The sequence below is a fragment of the Indicator indicator genome, chromosome 14, assembly GCF_027791375.1.
Source record: "Indicator indicator isolate 239-I01 chromosome 14, UM_Iind_1.1, whole genome shotgun sequence".
In the NCBI taxonomy this organism is placed as follows: Eukaryota; Metazoa; Chordata; class Aves; order Piciformes; family Indicatoridae; genus Indicator; species Indicator indicator.
In genome coordinates, this window is record NC_072023.1 from 900,781 (window position 1) to 923,378 (window position 22,598).

The following is a 22,598-nucleotide window of genomic DNA, read 5'->3' on the forward strand; positions in this document are numbered from 1 at the left end:
CTGGCTGTGCTTTTCTTGATGCTCCCAGGATGCCACTGGCCCTCCTGGCCCCAAGGGCACATTGCTGTCCCATGGACAACTTGCTGCCCACCAGAACTCCAAGGTCCTTCTCCATGGAGCTGCTTTCCATCAGGATGACTCCTGGTCTGTCCTGGGTTGTTCCTCCCCAGGGGCAGGGCTCTGCACCTGTCCTTGCTGAGCTTCATGAGGTTATGCTTCCCTTGGTAAACCTTCTCACTACTTAACTTGGGACAACTTCATTCAAACTGGTGTCAGAGTTGAAGGAGAAACACCTGCCAAGAAGGTGAGGTCTAGGATTGAATTTTACTTTGGAATTCCAGGCCTTTCAGTTTGTAAAGACAAGGAGGCCCTGTGTCAGATGATTAACCTCTGGTAGTGGTGACACTTCTGGAGTTAAGATTCCAATAGAACATGTGGAAGAGAGACTAAGGCTGGTTGGCTTGGAGCAGAGGAGGCTGAGGAGGGTGTCAGGAAGGTGTGGCCAGACTTCTCTCAGTGGACAAGAGGTAATGAGGAACATAGGAAGCTCCATCTAAACAGCAGGAGGAATTTCTTGACTTTGAGGGTGGCAGAGCCCTGGAGCAGGCTGCCCAGAGAGGTGGTGGAGTCTCTGTCTCTGGAGACTTTCAGATCTATCTGGATGTGTTCCTGTGTGCCCTGCCCTGGGTGATCCTGCTCTGGCAGGGGGCTTGGACTGGGTGATCTCTGGTGGTCCCTTCCAACCCCTACCCTTCTGTGCTTTCCTGTACAACTCAATGAGTGCTTACAGAGCCAGTCCTCTGCTCTGGCAATTCAGCAGCTCAAAATGTGCTCAGTGTTACTGCTTTAAATGCATTCTGAAGGCACATGAAAAATCAGTCAGGAGCTCCACTCCACTCCTAGGAATTTCAGTGCATTGGACACACATGCACCTGGAAATGTGTTGGCCTTGGCTCTTCACAGGTATGGTTTGAAGCTCCCCCCTGCTGCAAACACTTCAGGATTTATCTCCTGTGCACAAATAGCCACTGGCTTGTTTGCTGTGCTCCACTGACTGCTCTGGCAAGGTCAGGCTCTGATTATTTAGTTGGACAGAATTTTTCTAACGTGTTTATTTGGGGGAAGCTTTGATGGTCAAGGGCTTTCCAGCAGCAGCACTCAGCCGTGTCCCAGGGTGCTTTATACTGCTGCAAACAGATTGAGCCTGCCCCCAGCATGACGATGGACTTCTCTACTGTTTCTGGGTTCGTTTTTTTGTTCCCACTTCGGAGGCTGCAGTGAAGGGAGGGTTGGTCTCTTCTCCCTAGCATCAGGTGATAAAAGGAGACGAAATGGCCTGAAAGCATGCCAGGGGCGGGTTCGGTTGGATTGAAAAATTTCTTTGCTCAAGGCTTTGGCACAAGGCTGCCCAGGGAGGTGGTGGAGTCCCCATCCCTGGAGGGTGTTCCAGCAACGCGTGGCCATGGCACTCGGGGACAGGGTTTCGTGGTCGGACTCGATGAGCTCGGATGTCTTTTCCAACCCCAAACAATTACCACGCTTCTGAAAAAAAAAACTTCCTCACAACCCTCCCGTTAGGCAGAGTGCGGAGGGGTTAAACCGGGTGCGGTTAAACCGAGCGGCTGCCGCCGAGCTGCCGGGAGGGAGGGGAACTCCCCTGCGGGCGTTCCCCTCCCTCCCGGCAGCTCGACGGCAGCTCTAAGCCCCCTCAGTAGCTGCTGGGTGGCCGTCGGTGGGGTTCCTACCTGCTGAGGAGGAGGAGGCAGCAGCAGCCGTGGGGCAGCGATGCCAGGCAGCGACACGGCGCTGGCCGTGGACCGAACCTACTCGGACCCGGAGCGGCACCGGCGCCGCAAGACGCGGGTAAGGAGAAGGGTGATAAGGGTATGGGTGCCACCGACCTGCGGCGTGTTCCTCGGCCCTTGTCAGGTTGTCAGGCTCAAAGGAAGTTTGTTTTGCCTGCGCTGCTTTGGTGTTCCTGCTCCGAATACCCTTCGGTATAGGAAAACGGAGCGAAACTGGTTGTTGACATAACAGAAACCGGCGTGGAAGGTAATACCCGCAATAGAAACTAGTTGGAGGTGGGGGGGGGGAGTCATAAAGGAACTTACTCACCAAAGTCAACAGTGCTGATGGGTTGATGAGGTGAGTCTATGTCTCATCCCAGGGAAGCCTTGGGTTTGGTCTTAGTTCTCAGGATCTGCTTAGCAAACTGTGGATCAAGTGTTGGGATCCGGTGTCAGAGGCTGATTCCAGCTCCCAGTCTGGAGTTCCTTACAAGAAGGATGGGGCAGGGATGGAGATGGACAGAAAAGGTGTGTCTGGCTGGGGTTGAAGTAAGAATGCAGCCACGACAAAGGGCTTTATGGGGTAGTTTTCTTACGGTCTGCTGGCAAGTTCATCTTTCTTCATCTTTATTTTGCTGTTTTTAGTTTACATAATACCTGCTTAGCAACATGTAGGCAACGCTCCCCATCCTCCCATACACCGAGTGGCCTCCTGAGGCAGTTTGTTTTCTAATTCATGCACAGACTTCAAGTTCTTACTTGAATGCTCAGCTGAAGCAGGTGTAAAACTGCCTTTTTTCTTCCCATGCACTGCAAAATAATGCAAAAACCAAACAAAAAAACCCCAACAGATTGTTTTGGCCCACCCGGGATAGCAGCAGAAATTCTGTTTGCTGTTGTGTGCTGAGATCCCCTCAAATAAGCTTTACAGCTGGAAGTGCAAAGCTGAGCTGTTTGTGAAGGAAGATTTGGCTTGGGGGTTTTGAGGGGTAAGTGTTCTTGGGTGGTGTTTTTTGAGGGGGTTTTGGTTTGTTTTGTTGTTTTATGGTGTTTGTTGGTTTGATTTCTCTGGTTTCGCCCCCTTGCCCTGCACATCAGCAGTCCTTTCCCTCCCTCCACTCCGTTCCAAGAGTGCTGGGAAGGAGCCTGGTGTGCTTCAGATTGTTGCTGCATAATGAAATGTTTTAAAAATAGGTAACCCTGTGCAGTGTAGCTTTGCTATTGGAGTCTGCAGTGCTCTTCACATGTGCTGGGCATACCCCAGTTACAAATTGCGTGTGTTTGCTGTGGCTTTCTCTTGGAAAGCTGAACTGCTCAGTTGTTCGTGCTGTAGGAATAATATTGTGCTACCTGCCTTGCTGTGGCTGTGGAAGAAAGTTGCATACCTTCAAGGATGATTTCTTTGGGGCATGTTTGAGTTAAACCTGAGATCCCCTGAGCTCAGAGTCCTGAACTCTGTCATCTAGCTGGTCTGCTTAAGAGCACACAGTCTCAGGGCTAACATTAAATGTTATGTGTTGAAAAAGAAAATCCCTTGTGCTTAAGACAATTTCATGAAGTCATTGATTTGGGGCTTCTCTGATTTTTGGGGGGGGTTTCTTTTAATCAGAATTAGCCTCCCTTCCCCTTCCTGTGACCATGAGAACTGGAAATAAAACCGTGTAACAAGTTTGCAGGGCTGTGAGTTAATTGCTTTGCTCCAGGCTTTGGGCTTTACAGGTTGTGTCAGGTATCACAGAACTTGCCAGAGAATGCTAGAGGTGGCAGCAGCAGGTTGTGTGTTCCAGGTGATGGCAAGAGCTTGCATTAAACCCAACTTGTGCTTGTTTGGGACCAATTGGATTTTTTTCCTGGGTAAGTTCAACATTCCTCATGCTGCTTTAACCAGGGGGACGGGAATGGTCAGGCAGTGGAGCAGCTACAGCTGGTGATACCATGTAGGCAGCAGCAAGAAAGCAGCATGGTGAGGTTCTTTTGGAACCTGAATACAAAGCATCAGAGCAGCTGGAGTTAAAACTGCTGTTCCCAAATATTCATGGAGAAACACAGAGCATGAGCACACCAGTACAGAGCTGGTGGGAGAGTGCTCAGAGAACCTGGACCAACTAGGGAGACTTTGCTTGTGTGAAGGAAGGCTTGAAGCTGGCTTTGCCAGCAGGAAAAATCCAGTGAGTAGTAGTAGGGTGAGATCCATTTAATAAAGCCTGAGCTAAAGAGATAGTTGCTAGGTCTCACAGGTTACTGAGTCCAGCTTTCAGGTGGGCAGGTTTGGAAGGACTTCTCCAGCCTTTTCTAGAACCATTAAGGTTAGAAAAGACCTCTAAGATCAAGTCCAGCCTTCAGAGGTTACTGCCTGTGCCTTTCAAGCCCATCTAAATAGTTTTCTTAAGAGAAGGTGAAGGCTCCTGTATGGGCAGGCAAGAAGATGGTTCCAAAGCTGCAGCTGTGTGTAATGTAGGAAGGAACCATCCAAGTGAGTTTGCAGAAGTGCTGGAACAACTCTCTCTGATTATAGCCTTCTGAGTCTGTAAGCAGCAGAGTCTGAAGGGAAAAGGATTTTAAAAGTTCTTGCTGCAGCTAAAGAGCTCTTGCAGGGTAAGGTAACAGCTCTGCTACCTTAGCCTGGGCTCTAACAGCTCTGCAATGAGTCCTGTGTCACTGAGAAATGCTTCAGTGACCAACAGCTGAGCCATTGTAACATGGGGGAGTCACTGCTGCACACAGGGGCCAAGTACCTCGAGGGAGAGGTTGGGTTCCTCCTGCCTTGGCAAGGAGAGTCAAGGTGTACCATGCAGGGCAGCACAGGGGGGTATGATCTGCTCTTGCCTGTGGTCAGTGCCCTGCAGGTTTGCTTTTATTTGGGAGGTACAGATTTACAGTCCCATGGCAACCTTGGTTGGATAAATCATCCATCCCCAGCTGTGATGAGGGTACTCTTCCAGGAGGCTTCCTGCCTCCTCTGGCAGCAGGATCTGGTTCCTGTAGTGTGGATTACTGCAGCTTGCTGAGGTGGAATCCATGTGGACAGCTGAGCTGTGGGAAACGCTGGAGTTCACTTCTGCTAATGCCAGCTTGTTGCTGCAGCTTCACTGAGCTTCACATTCACTACTAGCTGATTCCTGCAACACTGTGGAAAGCTAAGCCAAGCTTTTCAGAGTCAGGACCTAAGTGCTGAAGGACAGGACTGATGAGCAAGGGTTGCAGCTGTAGCTGTCGTGCACTGAGTGCTGCTCTTGCCCGAGTGCAGGTGCAGGGCAGCTAGGGACTGCCACAATGCTTGCTGGAGAGATTTGCCTTTGCAGTGAGCATTGTGGGGGACTGGAGGTGCTCAGCCCCTGGCTATACCACCCTCCTTGGCTGGTAAGTCTATGCAGAAGTCTGTACAACTGCAACAGTGACGATCCTGATGCTCAGCCTAGCTTGGCTGTGCTAATTTATGCCTCGTACTAGAGCACTGGCAGGACTGCATCCTATCAGAAGTTTATGCAGGGCTATGTCCTGCCTGTAACAAGTCCCAGATGCTTTAGAGAGAGAGGCAGGAGCTCCTAATTATGTAATACCTTGCACATTGAAGCCTGTTCAGTGCTTTCTCTTCACTACTGTTCGTTAGGCATTTGAAATGGGAAGAATTCTGCCTTTATTAAAAACCAAACCCACCTTGCCTGGAACAGCTGTGGCTTAGTAACAAATAGAGAATCTCAAGTTCAGACTTTGTGTGTTTTCAGCCTTAGGGAGAGTAATAACAAAATCAGTGTTTGGAGGTGAACTGAGTCTTACATGGTCCCCCTCTGCTCTGCCCTGCTGAGGCCACGTCTGGAATATTGTGCCCAGTCCTGGGCCCTCAGCTCAAGAAGGACCTCAGGGAAGTGCTTGAGAGAGTCCAAGCCAGAGCCACAGGCAGTGGAACAGGCTGCAGGCAGTGGAACATCTCCCTGTGAGCACAGCCTGAGGGAGCTAGGTCTTGGAGCAGAGGAGCCTGAGGGCTGCCCTCATTGCTGGGGATAAAGATGTGCAAGGCTGGAGCCAGGCTCTGCTCAGGGATGTCCAAGGACAGGCCAAGGGGCACTGGGTGCCAGCTGGAGCAGAGGAGGTGCCAGGGGAACAGAAGGGAAAACTTTGTCCCTGTGAGGGTGGCAGAGCCCTGGAGCAGGCTGCCAGAGAGGTTGTGGAGTCTCCTGCTCTGGGACACTCAAAAGCTGCCTGGATGTGTTCTGCCCTGGGTGCTCCTGCTCTGGCAGGGGGCTTGGGCTGGATGATCTGCAGAGGTCCTTTCTAACCCTTCCCATTCTGTGGTGCTGTGATTTTCACACACTAAAAAGCATACATTAAAAAAATACTACAGGAATCCATTTGCTCTCAGAGGTGAAAACCCAGGGGGTGTGAGCTGTGGAATGCCTCTTGTCATTCTCCATGTCTCTCTTGTGATCACTGCTGATCATCTTGTCTGGAAGCCAGGCAGTCTTGTTCACAATCTGTCCTCATATGGAAGCCTTTCTAAGCCTCTAATCACTTTCCTCATCTGTCCTTGAATTCCCTTTATTTCTTAAAACCTTGAGAGGAAATAAAGGGACCAGGAAGGATTCAAAACGTTAAAAATCTCCAAACAGAAAGCTCAAACCAACCAGCCACCAACAAAAAAAACTTCAACCCAACCCCAAACCCCACCCACAGTTTTAGGAGAGAGGGAGATTTAATCTCCTGGTGCTCCTTGAAATGCAAAGATGGCTGCAGAAGAAATGCCTTCTTCTGGGCTTTTGTGGCTTGGAAGCCATCCTCCAGATATTTTGGGCTCAAAGAACAACTTCTGCACACTTTTCTTCCTGCTCCTTGGTGTTTTGACAGCAGATGAGGCAGGGGATTGTTAAGAGCTCCAAGCACAGGCTTTAAATCTAGAGCTGTGTGAGCCCTGTCAGAGTAGGCTGTGCAGGGTATGGGAGGTAAGGGAGGGGAGGGCACCACGGAGCTGTCACTGCCATGGGGAGCCAAGCAGCCAGGGGAGCTGCTTGGAGCTGCAGCGGAGCCTGCTTCATTCACTTACAGCAGTGCTCAGCCCTTAATTGCTTCTTTCATGGTAGAACTTCCTTGGAAAACTGAACTTCATTTTCTCGCCAGTGCCAGGGAGGAATCTTAGGAAGTTGATGGAGTTGGCTTTTATTTTTTTTTTCTGGTATGCATTGAGTTTTGGGGTGAAGTACAACTAAGAGCTGAAGGCAGTGGTAGGTGTAACTTGTTGCTGCTGGATGAAATAAAGAGGGAAGTGGTTGTTGCACATTGCTGTGCTCCCCTGCTCCTGCAAGGTGAACTTCTTTGGTTGATGGCACTTGGGGCCAGGGTTCAGCGTCCATGGTGGTGTTGGGTTGCTGGTTGGACTGGATAATCTCAGAGAGATCTATGGTCTATGATTCCATGAACATCAACCCCCAGCATCTCTCTGCACACGTTCCTGCATCAGGACTCAATGATTGTGACTCCTGGACTGAGATCTGGAGAGGATTTCAGATTCAGTGACTGTGCCTTGCTGGCCATGGAGACAAGAGGTAAGGTGCAGCAAGATTCCCACTCCAGCTCTGCTGCCAGTGAAAGTTCCTATCCTGCTCCACAGGAATATCATCTTCTGGAACCAAATCAATCCCTTTGCTCCCCAGCATGGTTGGAACTGAGCTTTCCTTGCTCAAGCACCAGCACAGCTGTGCTGATGAAGCATTTCCACGGAAAGCAGTCCCAAGGCAGCAGAAGTGTAGAGCAGCTCAGTGTCCACTGATGCCTGAGAGCACTGCAGGAGACAACCTGCAGCAGCTGGAAAGCTGTGGCTGAAGAGACTGAAAGCCTCTGCTGTGAGCACAGGCTGAGGGAGCTGGGGGTGCTCAGGACCAGGCTGGATGAGACCCTGAGCAGCTGAGTCTAGCTGAGAGGTGTCCCTGGGCATGGTGGGGAGGTTGGAGGAGATGAGCTCTGAGGTCCCTTCCAGCCTGAGCCATTCTGTGAACTCTAAGCCATAAAGGTTCTATTTTCACCCAATCCATCTTCTCCCTTCCAACCCAAGCAGAGAGCTTTCACCAGTGAGTAGTGGGAGTTCATCTTCTCAAGGTTTAAGCTGGGGTTTAGGTTTGGAAGTTTTATACTTAGACCTTTCACATTTTTTTGGTCTCCACCCAGAAAATTCATGGCTCTGAAGACTGCACAGTGCCTCCTTTCCTGTACTGTGCTTTTGATTCACCTTTTTGCAGTGGATGGTGTTGCTTGCAGGACTGGCTCCTCTCTTACCACCTTTGCAATGTGAGGTATATTAAACAAAAAAATACATCACTGATGGAAACTTGGCAAGCTTCTGGTTTGCTCCCTTTTGGAAGGAGGTGTAATTGTCCTTCTGTCAGGCTGCCAGGGCTGGTATCAGTAGGGGGCTGCCACCAGCTCTTGATCCCTGGCTTGCTTATTGTCATCATCTCCATAGGTAAGGCTTCAACCAGACAGCAGAGGCTGTGCACAGGCTGAACCTTTGAGGTTTTTGGCTGCATTTGATGTCTGACATTTTCCTGGGTAAGAAGGTTGCCACTGCCCATTGCCCAGCTGGAGTTCTTTTGGCACCATCAGCAGCTCTGCAGCTTTCATCTTCACCCCTGCAGTGAGTGCGGCTTTGGGAGAGACCTGTGTGGGAGATGAGTTCCTCTGTAGTGCTGGGGGAGTGGTAAAACACAATTCTGACTTTTTATTCATGTCTCCAGGCAGAGAAAACACTCTGACTACCATTGGCACCCTTACTGATAGGGCTTGGGAGCATCTTTACCATTGAAGGTTTTCTGCTCTTCCCTTATCCTGCAAGAGGAGGGGAGGGCTCCTATGTGAAGCCCAAAACAAGCCTGCAGCTCTACAGTCCTGACATGTGGGACCTGGTATGCAGCTGGGGTGGCTGCTAGCTGTGCATCTAACCTTTGCCAGGCACCCAGCAAGTGAGGAGCTCTCTGAGGCAGACATTTATATCATCACAGCCAACCTGGGGGTTCATTCAGGGACAAGGGTAGCAGTGGAAGGCTGTCTCTGCTAGCTGGGGTATGAAGAATATCCACAGACTGTGAGCTGGAGAAAGCTGAAAGGAGACTCTTGGTATCTAAAAAGATTCCAGGAAAGCTTAATCATGTTGAGAGTTGGCCCACTGCAGGATTTTCCTGTTTGGGGGTTGCAGCTGGATACAATTCCAGAGGGCAAAACTTCAGGACACTACTTCTACAATTAATTAATTAAATTACTGCTGTATTGAACACAGAAACACATCCAGATGGGTCTTGAAAGCCTCCAGAGAAGGAGACTTGCCCCATGGGCAGTTTGTTTGTTTGTTTAGGGGTTTGGGCATTGAAGCAAGTGTGAACAGTGTGGGATTTTTGGGTTAGAATCAGGCTAAACATTTATTCCAAAGGCCAAGAGTCCTTTGCGCTCCCCACAGATGACTTGAAAACAAAATGCTTCAATGCTTGGTCTTGCTCCAGTTATTGATGCAAGTGAATAATGGGGGTGGGGGTGAGCTCTTGCTGTGTTAAGAATCTTTGTTTTGTTGGAGGTTTTGGCAGGAATAACACAACTCTGTGTCATGGTTGTCCCTGACATTTTTTGCCAGCTTGGCAGAGTATCTCTTCACCTCATCCAGTTTCTAGTCTTTCTTGCTCCTTGTCTGCCATGTCCAGAAAATTGCTTATCTTGGGTCATTTCCCCATCCTTCCATACCTTCAGGAAGAAATCTGGCTATATCTTGTCACCTGGGACCAGTAAAAAAAAAAACAAGCGTTTCATTCTCATGAATGAAAGAAGGTTGACAGCCTGCTCCCCAGAGGAGCTGAAGGAATGTTCTTGGGAGTCTCTTTGAAGGCCAGGTGCTAACTGGCAGCAGACTGATTCAGTAGGTGCCAGGCTCCTGCTGTGCTAAAATGGGTCCAGAAGGCTGACAGTGAGTTTGCCAAACTCTGGAGTTGTTGTCCTGCTCAGCTTTTCTTGAGGGTCTCTGTGGTGGGATTCCTTCTTCACACATGGGTCCATGCAAGGGTCACACTCAGCCTTTTGGTGCACAGCACCATCATAAGCAGGAGCTGCAGGTCCTCCTGAGGGCCTGTGGTCTCCATGGGAATTACTCTCCTCCTGGCCTGTGCAAGTGGATTGGATTTGGTACTTTCTGTACCAGAGGCATGGGAAGGCTGGGGGGGTGAGAGAGAGAATCATAATGAGACCTGAGGGAGGTTGAGGAAAAGGAGGAGTGAAGACAATGGGAAGATCATTGACAGGGAGAGCATCTCCTCTGTCTGCCAGCAGGTATCTGAAGCAATCCTGGGTCCTTGTTTGCACATGTTTGGTTCCCATGAACAAAGTTCACTACAATCAGAGAATTGTTTGGGTTGGAAGAGCCCTCCAAGATCATCCACTCCAACCAGCAACCCAACACCACCATGAACACTGAACCATGGGCACAGGTTTCTCAAACACCTCCAGGGCTGGGTACTCCACCACCTCCCTGGGCAGCCTGTGCCAATTCCTGACCACTCTTGCAGCAAAGAAATTGTTCCTCATCTCTGACCTAACCTTCTCCTGGCACAATTCCATGCCGGTTCCTCTCCTTCTATCTCCTGGTACCAGGTAGCTGCAGGGGTACAGCTCTTGCAGATGGCTTTTCTGATCTCTGTTGATTTGATGCTTCAACTAAATCACACAAAGGTGAGCATCTGAAGCTGGGTGAGGCTGAATCCATTCCAAATAGCTGGGTGATAGTGGATTTTACTTTCTTTTTTTTCGCAAGCATGCATAAAAGATGGGAGTTTCAGCATAAAAATGCAAGTTTCACCATTTTTGATCATTGTAGAGCCAGATGTGTGCACTGAAGACTGAGGAGTCTGTGCCAAAGCAGCTTTAACTCTTGAGTGAGACCAGAAAGTTCTTTGTGTTAGCAGAGAAGCAGAAGGCTTTGCTGGCTCTGCCTCTTGCTCAGAGCAGTTTTAATACTGCTGAATCTTCACTTATGCAGAACTGTAATGTTTCAGGAAAACTTTTATATATATAAATATATCAAGTCAGGGGTTTGCCAGCTTTGCCATTATGCACAGAAACCATTGGGCTCTGGCTGCTCAGGAATCTGGCAGGACAAGATGTTACCTTTCCTTTCCCCTCTTATCTCTGCTTTGGCTCTAGGATTATTTAAAAGCACTCCTCCTGGGAGTACTGCACAGGAATGCGTTCTTTGTGTGGGTAAGCCAGAAATAACCTGGAAAGGTTACTTTATTTAAAATAATAATGAAAAAAAAAGGAAGAAAGGTGAAAAAGTCCAAATGTATGACTTGAGGGGAAAAAAATTGATTTTAAGTTTACGTTATTCCTGCTGCAAGAAAAATAAAGGAATGCTTCTGGAAGTACTGCTGGTGGCAGCAGCCTGTGCTTCTGGTGGTTTGTACTTGGTTAGTGCAGCATTGGGCTGGAATCAGACAGATGCTGACTTCCAGCTGTGGTCTGGTGGCAGGCTTGAGGCTGTAGGCAGAGGAGACCCACTACCAGGGCATTCACAGATGGCACTGGGTTGGAAGGGACCCTCAAAGGGTATCTTGTCCACCCCCCCTGCAGGCAGCAGGGACCCCTCCAACCAGAGCAGGCTGCCCAGGGACACATCAAGGCTGATCTTGAATGTCTCCAGGGATGGGGCCTCAGCCACATGCTTGCAAAAATACACTGCCACACTGCTATTTAGCATGGACTTAGCCTCACCCAGCTTCAGATGCTCACCTTTGTGTGATTCGGTTTAAGCTTCAAATCAACAGAGATCAGTCAAGTCACCTGCAAGGGCTGTACCCCTGCAGCTGCAGAAGGTGCCCAGCTCAACTGCCTGCTCCCTCGGGTCAGGTGATAGGAGGAGAGGAACTGGCCTGAAATTGTGCCAGGGGAGGATTAGGTTGGAGATGAGGAACAATTTCTGTGCTGCAAGAGTGGTCAGGGATTGGCACAGACTGCCCAGGGAGGTGGTGGAGTCTCCTTCTCTGGAGACATTCAAGCCCACCTGGACGTTGTGATCTTGGGCAACCTGATCTAGATGTAGATTCTTTAGCAGGGGCTTGGGCTAGATGAACCTCTAAAGGTCCCTCCCAACCCAGTGGACTCTAATTCACTCTGTGATTCCAGCTACCAGGTAAGGGGCAGGGCATTGCTGTGTATTTTCCTGGCCAACATGTGGAGCCATGTCTTTGTTTCCTGTAGTATTTGTTCTTTGCTAAATTTGGAGGAGCTTTAATTTTAGAAGGGTATTGCCTGGCTGTCTCCAGCAGCTCTGCTGTTACCATGCTGGGAGGCTCAGCTGGAAGTGCTCCGAGACCCTGGTGCTAGAACTGCGTCACTCCTGCAGCGTCTTCCCCTCCTGGGGCAGCCAAGCCTCTTGCTGTCCTTATCTTTGCAACAGCAATGAGATCTAGGAGACAGTCATGTTAACAGCAAAGGTACAAAATGTCCTCCATTCAGCAGCTCATGTCCAAACACAAAACCCCCTCAGCACTCTCACAGCAGCTGTGCTGAATGTGGAATGCTCAGAAGCCTTCCTGAGGCTAAGGGAGTGCTCAGCCTGCTTCTGCCTGAGCAGGCTTTGGGGGCTGGCTTTAGCCCTTTGATAGAGGGGAGAATGACTACAGATGATGCCCAGATAGGATTTGAAATTGTAACTCTGTTGTATATTCTGCATCAGAGAGTCACAGACTGCCAGGGGTTGGAAGGCATCTCCAGAGATTGAGTCCAAGACCCCTGCCGGAGCAGGGCCACCCAGGACAGGTCACACAGGAACATATCCAGGTGGTGTTGGAAGGTCTCCAGGGAAGGAGTCTCCACAACCTCTCTGGACAGCCTGCTCCAGGGCTCCAGCACCCTCACAACAAAGAACTTTCTCCTCATGTTGAGGTGGAACCTGCTGGGTTCCAGCTTGTACCTGTTGGTCCCTGTCCTGTCACTGGGCACCACCAAACAGAGCCTGGCACCTTCACCCTGACACCCACCCCTCAGATATTTATAACATTGCTCAGATGCCCTCTCAGCCTTCTCTTCTCTGGGCTAAACACCCCCAGGGCTTTCCTCATCACAGAGATGTTCCAGTTCTTCATCATCCTCCTAGCCTCTGCTGGACTCTCTCCAGTAGATCCCTGTCCCTCTTGAGAGCCACCTAGGCACCAATAATGAGCCACAGGTGAAGATGACCTGGGTGCGGAAGAGCAAGATCTAACTGCAAGTACAGGGTGTGAACCAAGATGGAATGTTTCATTTGTGGGAATAATGATGTTCTGGAGTTTCTTCTTTCCAGACTGGAGTAGCAGGAAAGACCTCACTCCTTTGGAAAGGAAGCCTGACAAGTTTATGAATGTTAGGAGCCAGGAATTTCCTTTGAAAGTTCTTTGTTTCTGTCCTGGAAATTATTTTGCATGTTTCCTGAGGCTTTTGCATCATTCAGCTTCATTGAAGTGAATCTGTTCTGCCTAGTAAGGGTGACAGGAGGCCAGAGGCTTCAAAGGCAATGAGGGCTTGGAGGACCTCCCCTATGGGGACAGGCTGAGACAGCTGCAGCTGATCAGCATGGAGAGGAGAAGGCTCTGGGGAGACCTTAGAGCAGCCTTCCAGTACCTGAAGGGAGCTACAGGAGAGCTGGGGAGGGACTTGTGACAAGGGCTGGGAGTGCCAGGATGAGGTGCAAAGGATTGAAGCTGGAAGAGGGGAGATTGGTGATTAGGAAGAAATTCTTGGCAGTGAGGGTGAGGAGACCCTGGAACAGGTTGCCCAGGATGTCCCCTCCCTGGAGATGTTCAAGGGCAGGCTGGATGAGGCCTTGAGCAACCTGGGCTGGTGGGAGGTGTTCCTGCCCATGGCAGGGGATTGGAACTGGATGATCTTGAAGGTCCCTTCAACTCAGACCATTCTAGGACTGTGTCAATCTGTTCTTGCCCATTGTGCTCCCTGGCTCAAGCCTGAGGCTGCAGACTGACAGATAAATGCTGTAGGGGCATCCCAATCTGTATCAGAGCTGGGCTGGCTGGACTCTGTGCATGTGTGGGTTCTAGCAGTGACTTGGAGATGCACCTTGGAGAATTGAATACAACTCATCAGAGTGATTGGTGCCTGTCTGTCACTGATCTGTGGCAAGGCACTTGGGCTGTCAGTGTCTTCAGAGCGTTACTGACAGCTGGGTTTGAGCTGCAGAACTGTGGACACCTTACTTAACATGCAGGCTGCCCTCGGGTGTGAGGTTTCCTACTGAGCCGCCTCAGTTTCCTTAGAAGCAGCAGCTCAGTCCGGCGCCGCTCAGCCCTGCCCGGCCCCGCTCCGCTCCGCTCGGCCCCGTGCCGCTCTCTCTGAGCTGCTCAGCAGTTTGCACGCAACCAGCCCTACAAAAGAATTCTCTCACCCCGCCACTCCCTCCAGTTTTTCACCTGTGCTCTCCTTTGTGTTGTGCTGCTGAGGATCAGGGCACCCTTCAGCAGGAGCATGGCGTTCATGTGGGATCAGTTTATCCCCCTGCTGGGTAACTGGTGCCTAGGCAGGTGTGGCACAGAATCACAGAGTGGTAGGGGTTGAGAGGAACCTCTGGAGATTGAGTCCAACCCCCCTGCCAGGGCAGATTCACCTGGAGAAGACTGCACAGAATGATGCCCAAGGGGATTTTGAATGCCTCCAAAGATGGAGGCTCCACCATCTCTGTGGGCACTGCTCCACCACCCTCAACATTAGAAGTTCCTCCTCATGTTTAGATGGAACTTCTTCTGCTCAAGCCTGTGTCTGTTTGCCCCTGTCCTGTGTGCCCTCTGATGGTGTCTGTGCTGGCAGCACGGAGCTGTGCCACACAAGGCAGCTCTCTGCTGTAACCTGAAGGAAGTTTTCATATTCTCAGGGTGGTGGTGAGCTGACAAAAGTGTGTTAATAGTGAAAGCTCAAGCTGTAATCAAGAGCTTGGGGTTCTGAAGTGGTGGAATGTGCTCAGAGAAGTCTCAGCAGTGAGGAGCTTTCCTTGGCTGCATTCCCAACCTCTCCTCAGTGGTGAATTATTTAGGTGTGTAAGGGGGTGTCAGCCTGCTGTGGCTTTAGGGGCTGCTGGGTGGCACTGCCTGTGTTTTGCACTTACTGGAGAGGGGAGGACAGTGCCTGGAGACCAGGTTCTCTCTGCAGACACCACCATGCTTGAAGTTCTTGCTGTCAGCATGGAGTGGTGATGGATGTGTGCTTTGGTAAGCTCTGCTCAGTTTCTGGCTGGTGGGGAACAGTATTCCTGTAGTGGGAGAGAGGCTTGGCTCAGGCCCTGCTGATTAATAATGTACTGCGGGGGGATGTCCAAAATGTGCTTTTACAAGAATAGGATAAGAAGTAGACTCCTTGTGCTCCATGGAAGCTGCTGCTGAGCTAAGGGAAGGAGATTGTGGACACCTTGGCTATCCCCTCCCATCTTGTTTGAGCTGCTTTTGGAGCCTGAGATGTGCAACTTGGTGGAGACCTCCGTGCCTCCTGAGAACTGTCAGGAGAATTCTGCCCTTGCTGGGGGTGTCCTCACTGCCCTGCTGCCTGGTGGGATCTCTCCATAAATCTCACCAGCTGCTGGCCACAGGAAGGCAGAGGAATGCAGCTGGCTTAAGTGTCAGCATGGTGACTGAGGTGGCTCCCTTGCAGCTGGCAGTTTCATAGGGTCAGAATTGTTTGGGTTGGAAAAGATCTCTGAGGCCAGCCATTGACCTAACACCACCATGGCCATTACCCCATGTCCTAGAGAGCCACTTCCTCACCTTTTTTGAACACCTCCAAGCACAGTGACTCCTCTACCTCTCCAATGCCTGACCAAAGATGTCTTCAGCTGAAGAGAGCCCGCAACCCAGCCTGGATCCTTGATGAACAATCTCAACTGCTGAGCAAGGCTGGAGGTCTTCCCTGTCCCCGTGCCTGCTGCTGAATGCACACACAACCAAACTCATGATTCATCCTTGGGCTGCTGCTTTCCCACTGACTCGTGCACTGAAGTCATGATGCCTTTTGTGCCTCAAATGATTGCCCTGCCAGCAGACTCTGACATCAGCTCCCCTCTTAGTGGACTGTTATGAATTCATCACAAAGAAATCCCTGGAGAATGAGGGAATGAAGTCCTTAGGAGAAGAGATTCTTTTTTTTAAAGCCTGAGAAATAACAGGAAAAAGCATGCAGGAAGTGCCTGGCTAAGTGCATCTCCCCTGGAGCAGTGACATTTGTCTGCAGCCTACCTACCTTGGTTCTTTTGTTGGTTGTTTAGGAGCACTGCTCACTTTCAGGCAGCTAAAATTGCTTTTGAACTGTTATTTACCAGCCTTCCCTCGTTTGTTGGTTGAGTGGCAGAAGAGAGAGACAGAAAGAGGCTGGGAATTCTTTTTGTTGTGCAGATCCCACAGAGCTTTTATTTACACCACTAATTGTTGTATTAAAAAAAGGAGAGTAAATGTGTTTTATAGGGCAGTTGCAGTCATCCTCCCCTCATGCAGTATCATAGAATCACAGAATTGTTTGGGTTGGAAAAAGGCCTCTCAAAAATATTTACAGAGAGTTGGAAAAGGGCTGAGCAGAAGTTCAGAATCCATGAAAAGTTGTTCAACCACTAAGCTTGGATCTGAAGCAAAGTCCTTGTATGTGGCATCCTCCAGGAAGGAGCAGACCAGGCCCTGTAGTGTCCACCCTGAGCTCAACCCTTAAAAAGCTTCCAGGCTTTCCTGTTTCTTGTTGAGCTTCCACCTGCCCAGGTGGCTGCCATCATCCTGCCAGGCCATGGGTGAGATCAAGTGGAGCTGTAGGAGCCTGGGTCATGATTTGCAGGTAGCAGAATGCCCAGGTTCAAGGTGTCAGGTGCCTGTGGTATCAGGCAAAGGATGAAATTGCAGCTGAGGTGGCTGCAGGAGCAATGTGGCATCTAACTGTGGGCACAGATCAAGTGTCTGAGCACACTTTGTTTAACTTGCCTTGAGAGGAGTCCCTGAATGTTCCCACAGTGAAAGCAGCTCTGACACTTGATCTGCGGTTAGGAGATCATCAAAACATCTTCAGTTTATGACTACCTGCAGAGCAGGTTCAGGAGGCAGCATTGACTAAAAGGGAAGTAAACCCCAACCCCACTATGGCCCCAAGTGCCATGGCCACAGGTTTCTGAACATCTCCAGGGATGGGGACTCCACCACCTCCCTGGGCAGCCTGTGTCAATCCCTGACCACTATTGCAGCGAAGAAATGTTTCCTCCTTTCCAACCTAACCCTTCCCTGGCACAATTTCAGGTCATCTCTCATCCTAGGGAGAAGACACTGACCCCCATCTCCACTCCAGAAGGCAGTGAGGTCTCCCCTCAGCCTCCTCTTGTCCCCTTAACTTTTGGAATGACTCCCTGATCTTTTCAAGTGAGTGCTGTGCCTTGGCTTTTGTTCTGCCTTTCCACTCTGAAAGGCAGGAGGCCTCCTGTGCTGAATGTTGGGCCACTTCCTGCAGGCTGCCCTGGCCACTGGCAGGCAGAGCTCCCTGCTCAGGTGCAGAGTTCTGGCTGGGTGCAGTGCACAAGACAGCACAGCTCTTGCCTGCTTCCTTTGAGCTCAGCTTTGTTCCTTGCTGCTGTGCTGTTGCTATGATTGACTGTGTTGTTGTTTATAAATCTTTAACACCTAAGCCAGCCCTGTGCTCAAGAATATCCTTGTAGAGGGGCTGAATAGAAACCTGAGAGAGAGGGGAGTTGGGGGGGGAATGAATCTGTTGGGAAAGCTCAAAGCCAGAGGGAGGCTAGGAATGGAATATTGACTGCAGCCTCGTTTCTGATCAAGCCATATTGATGAATGGGCTGCTAACATCTGCACAGCTCTAAAAATAGAAGACTCTAATAGGAGTTTAATAGGTAGGAAATAGCGTGGAAAGAGAATTGGCAGCTAGCAGCCCTGCCTCTGTGCTTTTGAGAAACCCAATCTGTTTAGCTTGGACGTGAGCTGAACACATGGTATTTTCTCTTGCTCACTTCTGTTTTTAAAAGACTCTGAATTAAGATTACAAACTGCCATAAAAAGACCATCAGGCTCAGGGCAGTATTTTATGGTGTAATAAAGTTATATGGGGAAGGGAGGGAGGGAAATCTCTGCCTGAATTTCTGATCTAAATCTGCCAGAGGAGGAGAGGCTGAGAGAGAGCTGGGGTTGTTCAGCCTGGAGTAGAGAAGGCTCAGGTGAGATCTTACTGCCAAGGACCAGCACATAAAGGGTGGCTCCCAGCAGGATAGAGACTCCCTTTGTACAGACAAGGAGTGATAGGGACAAGTTCCTGCTGGGGAGGTTCTGGTGGGTGTGAATTGAGAGCTTTGCTTGTTTTGTCTTCAGAGTCTCAGTTATGGTTAGAGTAGCATCTGGCCATATAAACACCTTAGTAAAGCAAACCTCTCTGCACTTAAACAAATAGAGGAGTTGTGTCCTTACCTGAGAGACACTACCCCAGAACAAAGCAGCCTTGTTAGCATTGCACTCTTCCAGGTAAACAAATAAGCCCTTGGACACTGTTGTGTCCTTGGGAGAGCCAGGACAAAACACCCAAGGAGTCCCGAATGGTGCTGAGATCCAAATTAGGTTGTGACTGAAAATATAAACCATCCTCTGTCCTTCTAGGGAGAGTTCTTAAAAACATAGATTCCTGAAAGGCTTGGGGATGAATGACACAGGTCTGTGACATGGAGCTGTTGGAGAGAGTCCAGAGGAGGCCACAAAGGGCTGGAGCAGCTCTGCTGTGAGCACAGGCTGAGGGAGCTGGGGGTGTGCAGCCTGGAGAGGAGAAGGCTCCAGGGGGACCTCAGAGCTGCCTGCCAGGACCTGAAGGGATCCTGCAGGAAGGCTGCAGAGGAACTTTTGCTGAGGGTGTCTAGAGACAGGCCAAGAGGGAATGGTTTGAAGCTGAGGCAGAGCAGGGTTAGAGTGGAGCTGAGGAAGAAGTTCTTGAGTAGGAGGGTGGTGAGACTCTGGCACAGGCTGCCCAGGGAGGCTGTGGCTGCCTCCTGCCTGGGGGTGTTGAAGACCAGGCTGGGTGAGGGCTGGGCTAGTGGAAGGTGTCCCTGCAGGGGGGTTGGAACTGGCTGATCTTTAAGACCCTTCCAACCCAAGCCATGCTGTGAAGAATGAAGTGAAGCAGACCTTAGCTGTTGGTTAGAGCCCCTAGCAAGAGGTGATCTAAAGGTCCCATGCAGTAGGACAGAGCTGCTGGCGTAAGAGAAACTGTTTGTGAGAGTCTGTCTTTATCAGCCTGGTGTGGACAGAAGAAGGGTGGGGGGGAAGTGGAGCAGCAAACAGGCTCCTTTGAGCTGGTGACTCAGTTGGTGTCCAGGACAAGCTGTGATTGTTGATGTGCCACTGCAGTAAGGGAAGGGACCATGTGCATGGTGAGGCTGCTGTCCTCTTGCCTGCAAGGGGAATGTCTGCAGTGGCTAAACAGACAAAAACCAACCAGCCTGGAGTCTTCTGCCTGTGAGGGCCACTCTGCATCTGGATTGATTTATCTCTGACTGGCAGTACCTCCACAATTCCCTTCTGCTGTAAATTTGTTGTGTTCTTGCTACAAAATAGGCTTTCTGTGAGAGCAACCAACATATCATCTATTAGACTTTGAAAAACCACTCCTGGGCTGCAGGCTTGAGGCTTTGGGTAGGTCACACTGAATGTTTTCCTTAGCATTGTGTTTTGGGGGGGCAAGCAGCACCTATCTGGTGCTTGACTGGGTATGAAGTTAGATGTGGGAGCTGCTGCTGTGCAACTTGAGGGCAAGAAGCTTAGTAATGCTCCCTGGAAGTCTCTTGGAGGCTTCCAGGAGCTGGGATTTCAGGAAGTGCTTGGAACAATCTGAACAGCAATGACATGAAAAGAGTTGACTGTGAAATAGAACTGGTTGGAGGCAGCAGGTGAGCAACAGGCTTGGGAGGGTGATGAGATGGAGGTGGTGGTGGGGGAGAAGCTGGACAGGAGCCAGCAATGGGCACTGGCAGCCCAGAAGGCCAATGGCAGCCTGGGGCCCATTGCCAGAGATGGAGAGAGGGGATCCTGCCCCTCTGCTCTGGGGAGACCTCACCTGCAGTGCTGTGTCCAGCTCTGGGGACTGAAAGTCTTGCATCCCTCTTCCAAAACAAGCCATCCCCATGCTGGTTCCTGGTGGCTGTGTTTGATCTGGAGGGGTTTAGTGGCAGGGGGAAAAGCCCTCAGTGCCTTTCAGAGGGATTGCTCATAAGCACTCCTCGATGGAAGCACCCTGGGGCTCCCAAGTGCTTCTTGTATTACTATGGAAACCTGAAACAGAAGGAACCTTGCACAGAAAAGTGGCATTTAGTTTGATTTAAGAAGTTGGGAGAGAGTGTTTTAATGAGTCCTGTCATTAACTGGGGTTGTTCAGCCTGGAGAAGAGGAGGGTGAGGGGAGACCTTGTTGCTCTCTACAGCTCCCTGAGAGGAGGCTGCAGTGAGGTTGGGGTTGGTCTCTTCTCCCTAGTCTCAGGTGACAGAAGGAGAGGAAATGGCCTGAAATTGTGCCAGGGGAGGGCTAGGTTGGAGAGGAGGAAACATTTCTTTGGTGTAAGAGTAATCATGGATTGGCACAGGGAGGTGGTGGAGTCCCCATCCTTGGAGGTGTTCCAGCACCCTGTGGCCATGGCACTTGGGGCCAGGGTTTGGTGGCCATGGTGGTGTTGGGTTGCTGGTTGGACTGGATGGTCTTGGAGGGCTCTTCCAACCCAGACAATTATGTGATTCCACCAAGGAGCAGTTCACTTTGTGCTTCATGGTTTGCTTCTCCTTGTGAGGCAGCCCAAAGATGTGCACTTCCTGGAGCCTGATGCCTGGGTGCAGCTGGTGACTCTGTCCTGCAAATGCTTTTTCTCTGTGCTTCTTTCAGCCACTTCTTACAAGAGTGTAAAAAAACCTGTGAAAGAAAGAGTTCAGTTTGACACCTAAACATAAGTGGATGAGCTCTCACTTGATGGTGGAGAGCTACTGACACAGTCAGTGGAACTGAGGAAGTGATTCATCTGTGGGTGCTGGAGGGTGAGCTGCCCCAGGGCTGTGTGCTGGCAGTGCTCTGTCACCACAAAGCTAGGCACAGATGCAGGGAAACAACCCAGAAGTGGATTACATCAGTGGCTTTCAAGAGCCTCTGGTGCTTGACCCAGGCTTGCAGCTCATGGCAGGAGCACTCCTGCTCTTTTGGCAAAACACAGCCAGAGGACTGTGTTGGGTGTGACTCCCCCCTTGATGAGCTCTCTAAACCTCCCCCATTCCAAGAAGTGCTTTGGGAGCTCAGATACACTGACTTTGAACTGATCCTGGGCCCACACAGCAGCACAGAGTGCTAGGTGGGAAGGGACCCCAAGGATCATCTGCTCCAACCTTGCCAGGTGATGGTGTAGTTGAAAGGAGCTGGCCCAGCACCCTGCCAAGCTGAACCTTCAAACTGCCCAATGGAGGGGACTCCACCACTGCCCTTGGGAGATGATTCCAGTGTCTGACTGTGCTTATGGGAAACATTTTCTTCTGCAGTCCAATGGGAATCTCCCCAGCAGTACCTTGTCCCCATCACCTCTTGTCTTCTGCATGGGACTCCTGCTAAAATGGGAGTCTCCATGCTCCTGGGAGCCACCCTTGATGTGCTGCTCCATGGTGATAAGGTCTCCTTAAGCCTTCTCTCCCAGGTTGAACCACCTCAGCTCTCTCAGCCTCTGCTTGTGTGACTGCTTTTACTCATTCCAGAAGCAGATTTGCCACATGCTAACTGTTTCCTCAGCTCCAAAGGCAAGGCAGCTTTCTGCAGACCTATCCCCTCAAAGCCATTGTTCTTTTCATCTCTACTGCTGTTGTGACCTTGACGTTCCAGGAAGGCATGGGGTGCATGGTGGTGATAAGACCTTGCTGACCACGAGAGACTGCAGTCAGGGGGAGGACATCAGAGAGAAGGGATCTGCTTTGGGCTCCCATCCAGTTCATTACAATATATTTTTAGGCTATTTTGTACTGAGGAAGTAAACACTTAGTGCTGTGTAAAGGTCAGAGCCAGACCCACCCTTTCTTGGAAACATGCACAGCGTGTCCTGAGTACCACCAGTGCTGGATCTGTCTTTGTGTGTGTATGCAAGCCCCTGATTAATCACAGCAGTCTCCTGTGCCAGAGCTGATTCAGGAATGTCTTGGGTTGATTCAGGAAACTATTGTTTTCTCCTGAGCTCTTTCTCTTTACTGAGTTCATCCAGACCTAGGAAATCCATGTACAGAAATATTTGCAGTATGGGATACAAATTCTTTGCTCATATTCAAGGCATATTTTGCTGCCACAAGAGTATTCAGAGAATGGCTTAGGTTGGAAGAGACCTCAGAGATCATCTGCTCCAATATTAGCACCCTGAAAAGTTGTCTGTAAAAGCTTTTTTTCCTTAGTTATATTTCTAAGACTTGTTAAATTCAAACTAATAAATCCATACAAATGGGAGCTAGTTTTGACACTTGTGATTTTTGTCACTTTTAAATTAGATATTGGCCTGAGTAGAGAACTGCCAGCCACGTGTGTCTGATCTGTGCAAATGCTAACAGGAGAGGTCAGCACAGAATCACAGCATGGCTCAGCTTGGGAGGGGCCTCAGAGCTCATCTCCTCCAACCTCCCAACCATGCCCAGGGACACCTCTCAGCTAGGCTCAGCTGCTCAAGGTCTCATCCAGCCTGGTCTTGAACACCCCCAGGCAGGAGGCAGCCACAGCCTCCCTGGGCAGCCTGTGCCAGAGTCTCATCACCTCCTACTCAAGAACTTCTTCCTCAGCTCCACTCTAACCC

The 22,598-nt window shown here is 50.3% G+C and overlaps 1 protein-coding gene across 1 annotated transcript in view; it reads left to right on the plus strand.

The window, feature by feature from the left end:
• The first annotated feature begins 1,785 nt into the window (after positions 1-1,785).
• Positions 1,786-22,598, plus strand: part of TMCC3 (transmembrane and coiled-coil domain family 3) — a 31,475-nt gene continuing 10,662 nt past the window's right edge. The window contains exon 1 of the mRNA XM_054386399.1: positions 1,786-1,863. Coding sequence (XP_054242374.1) covers positions 1,786-1,863 — 78 coding nt within the window. The remainder of the gene's footprint in view (positions 1,864-22,598) is intronic.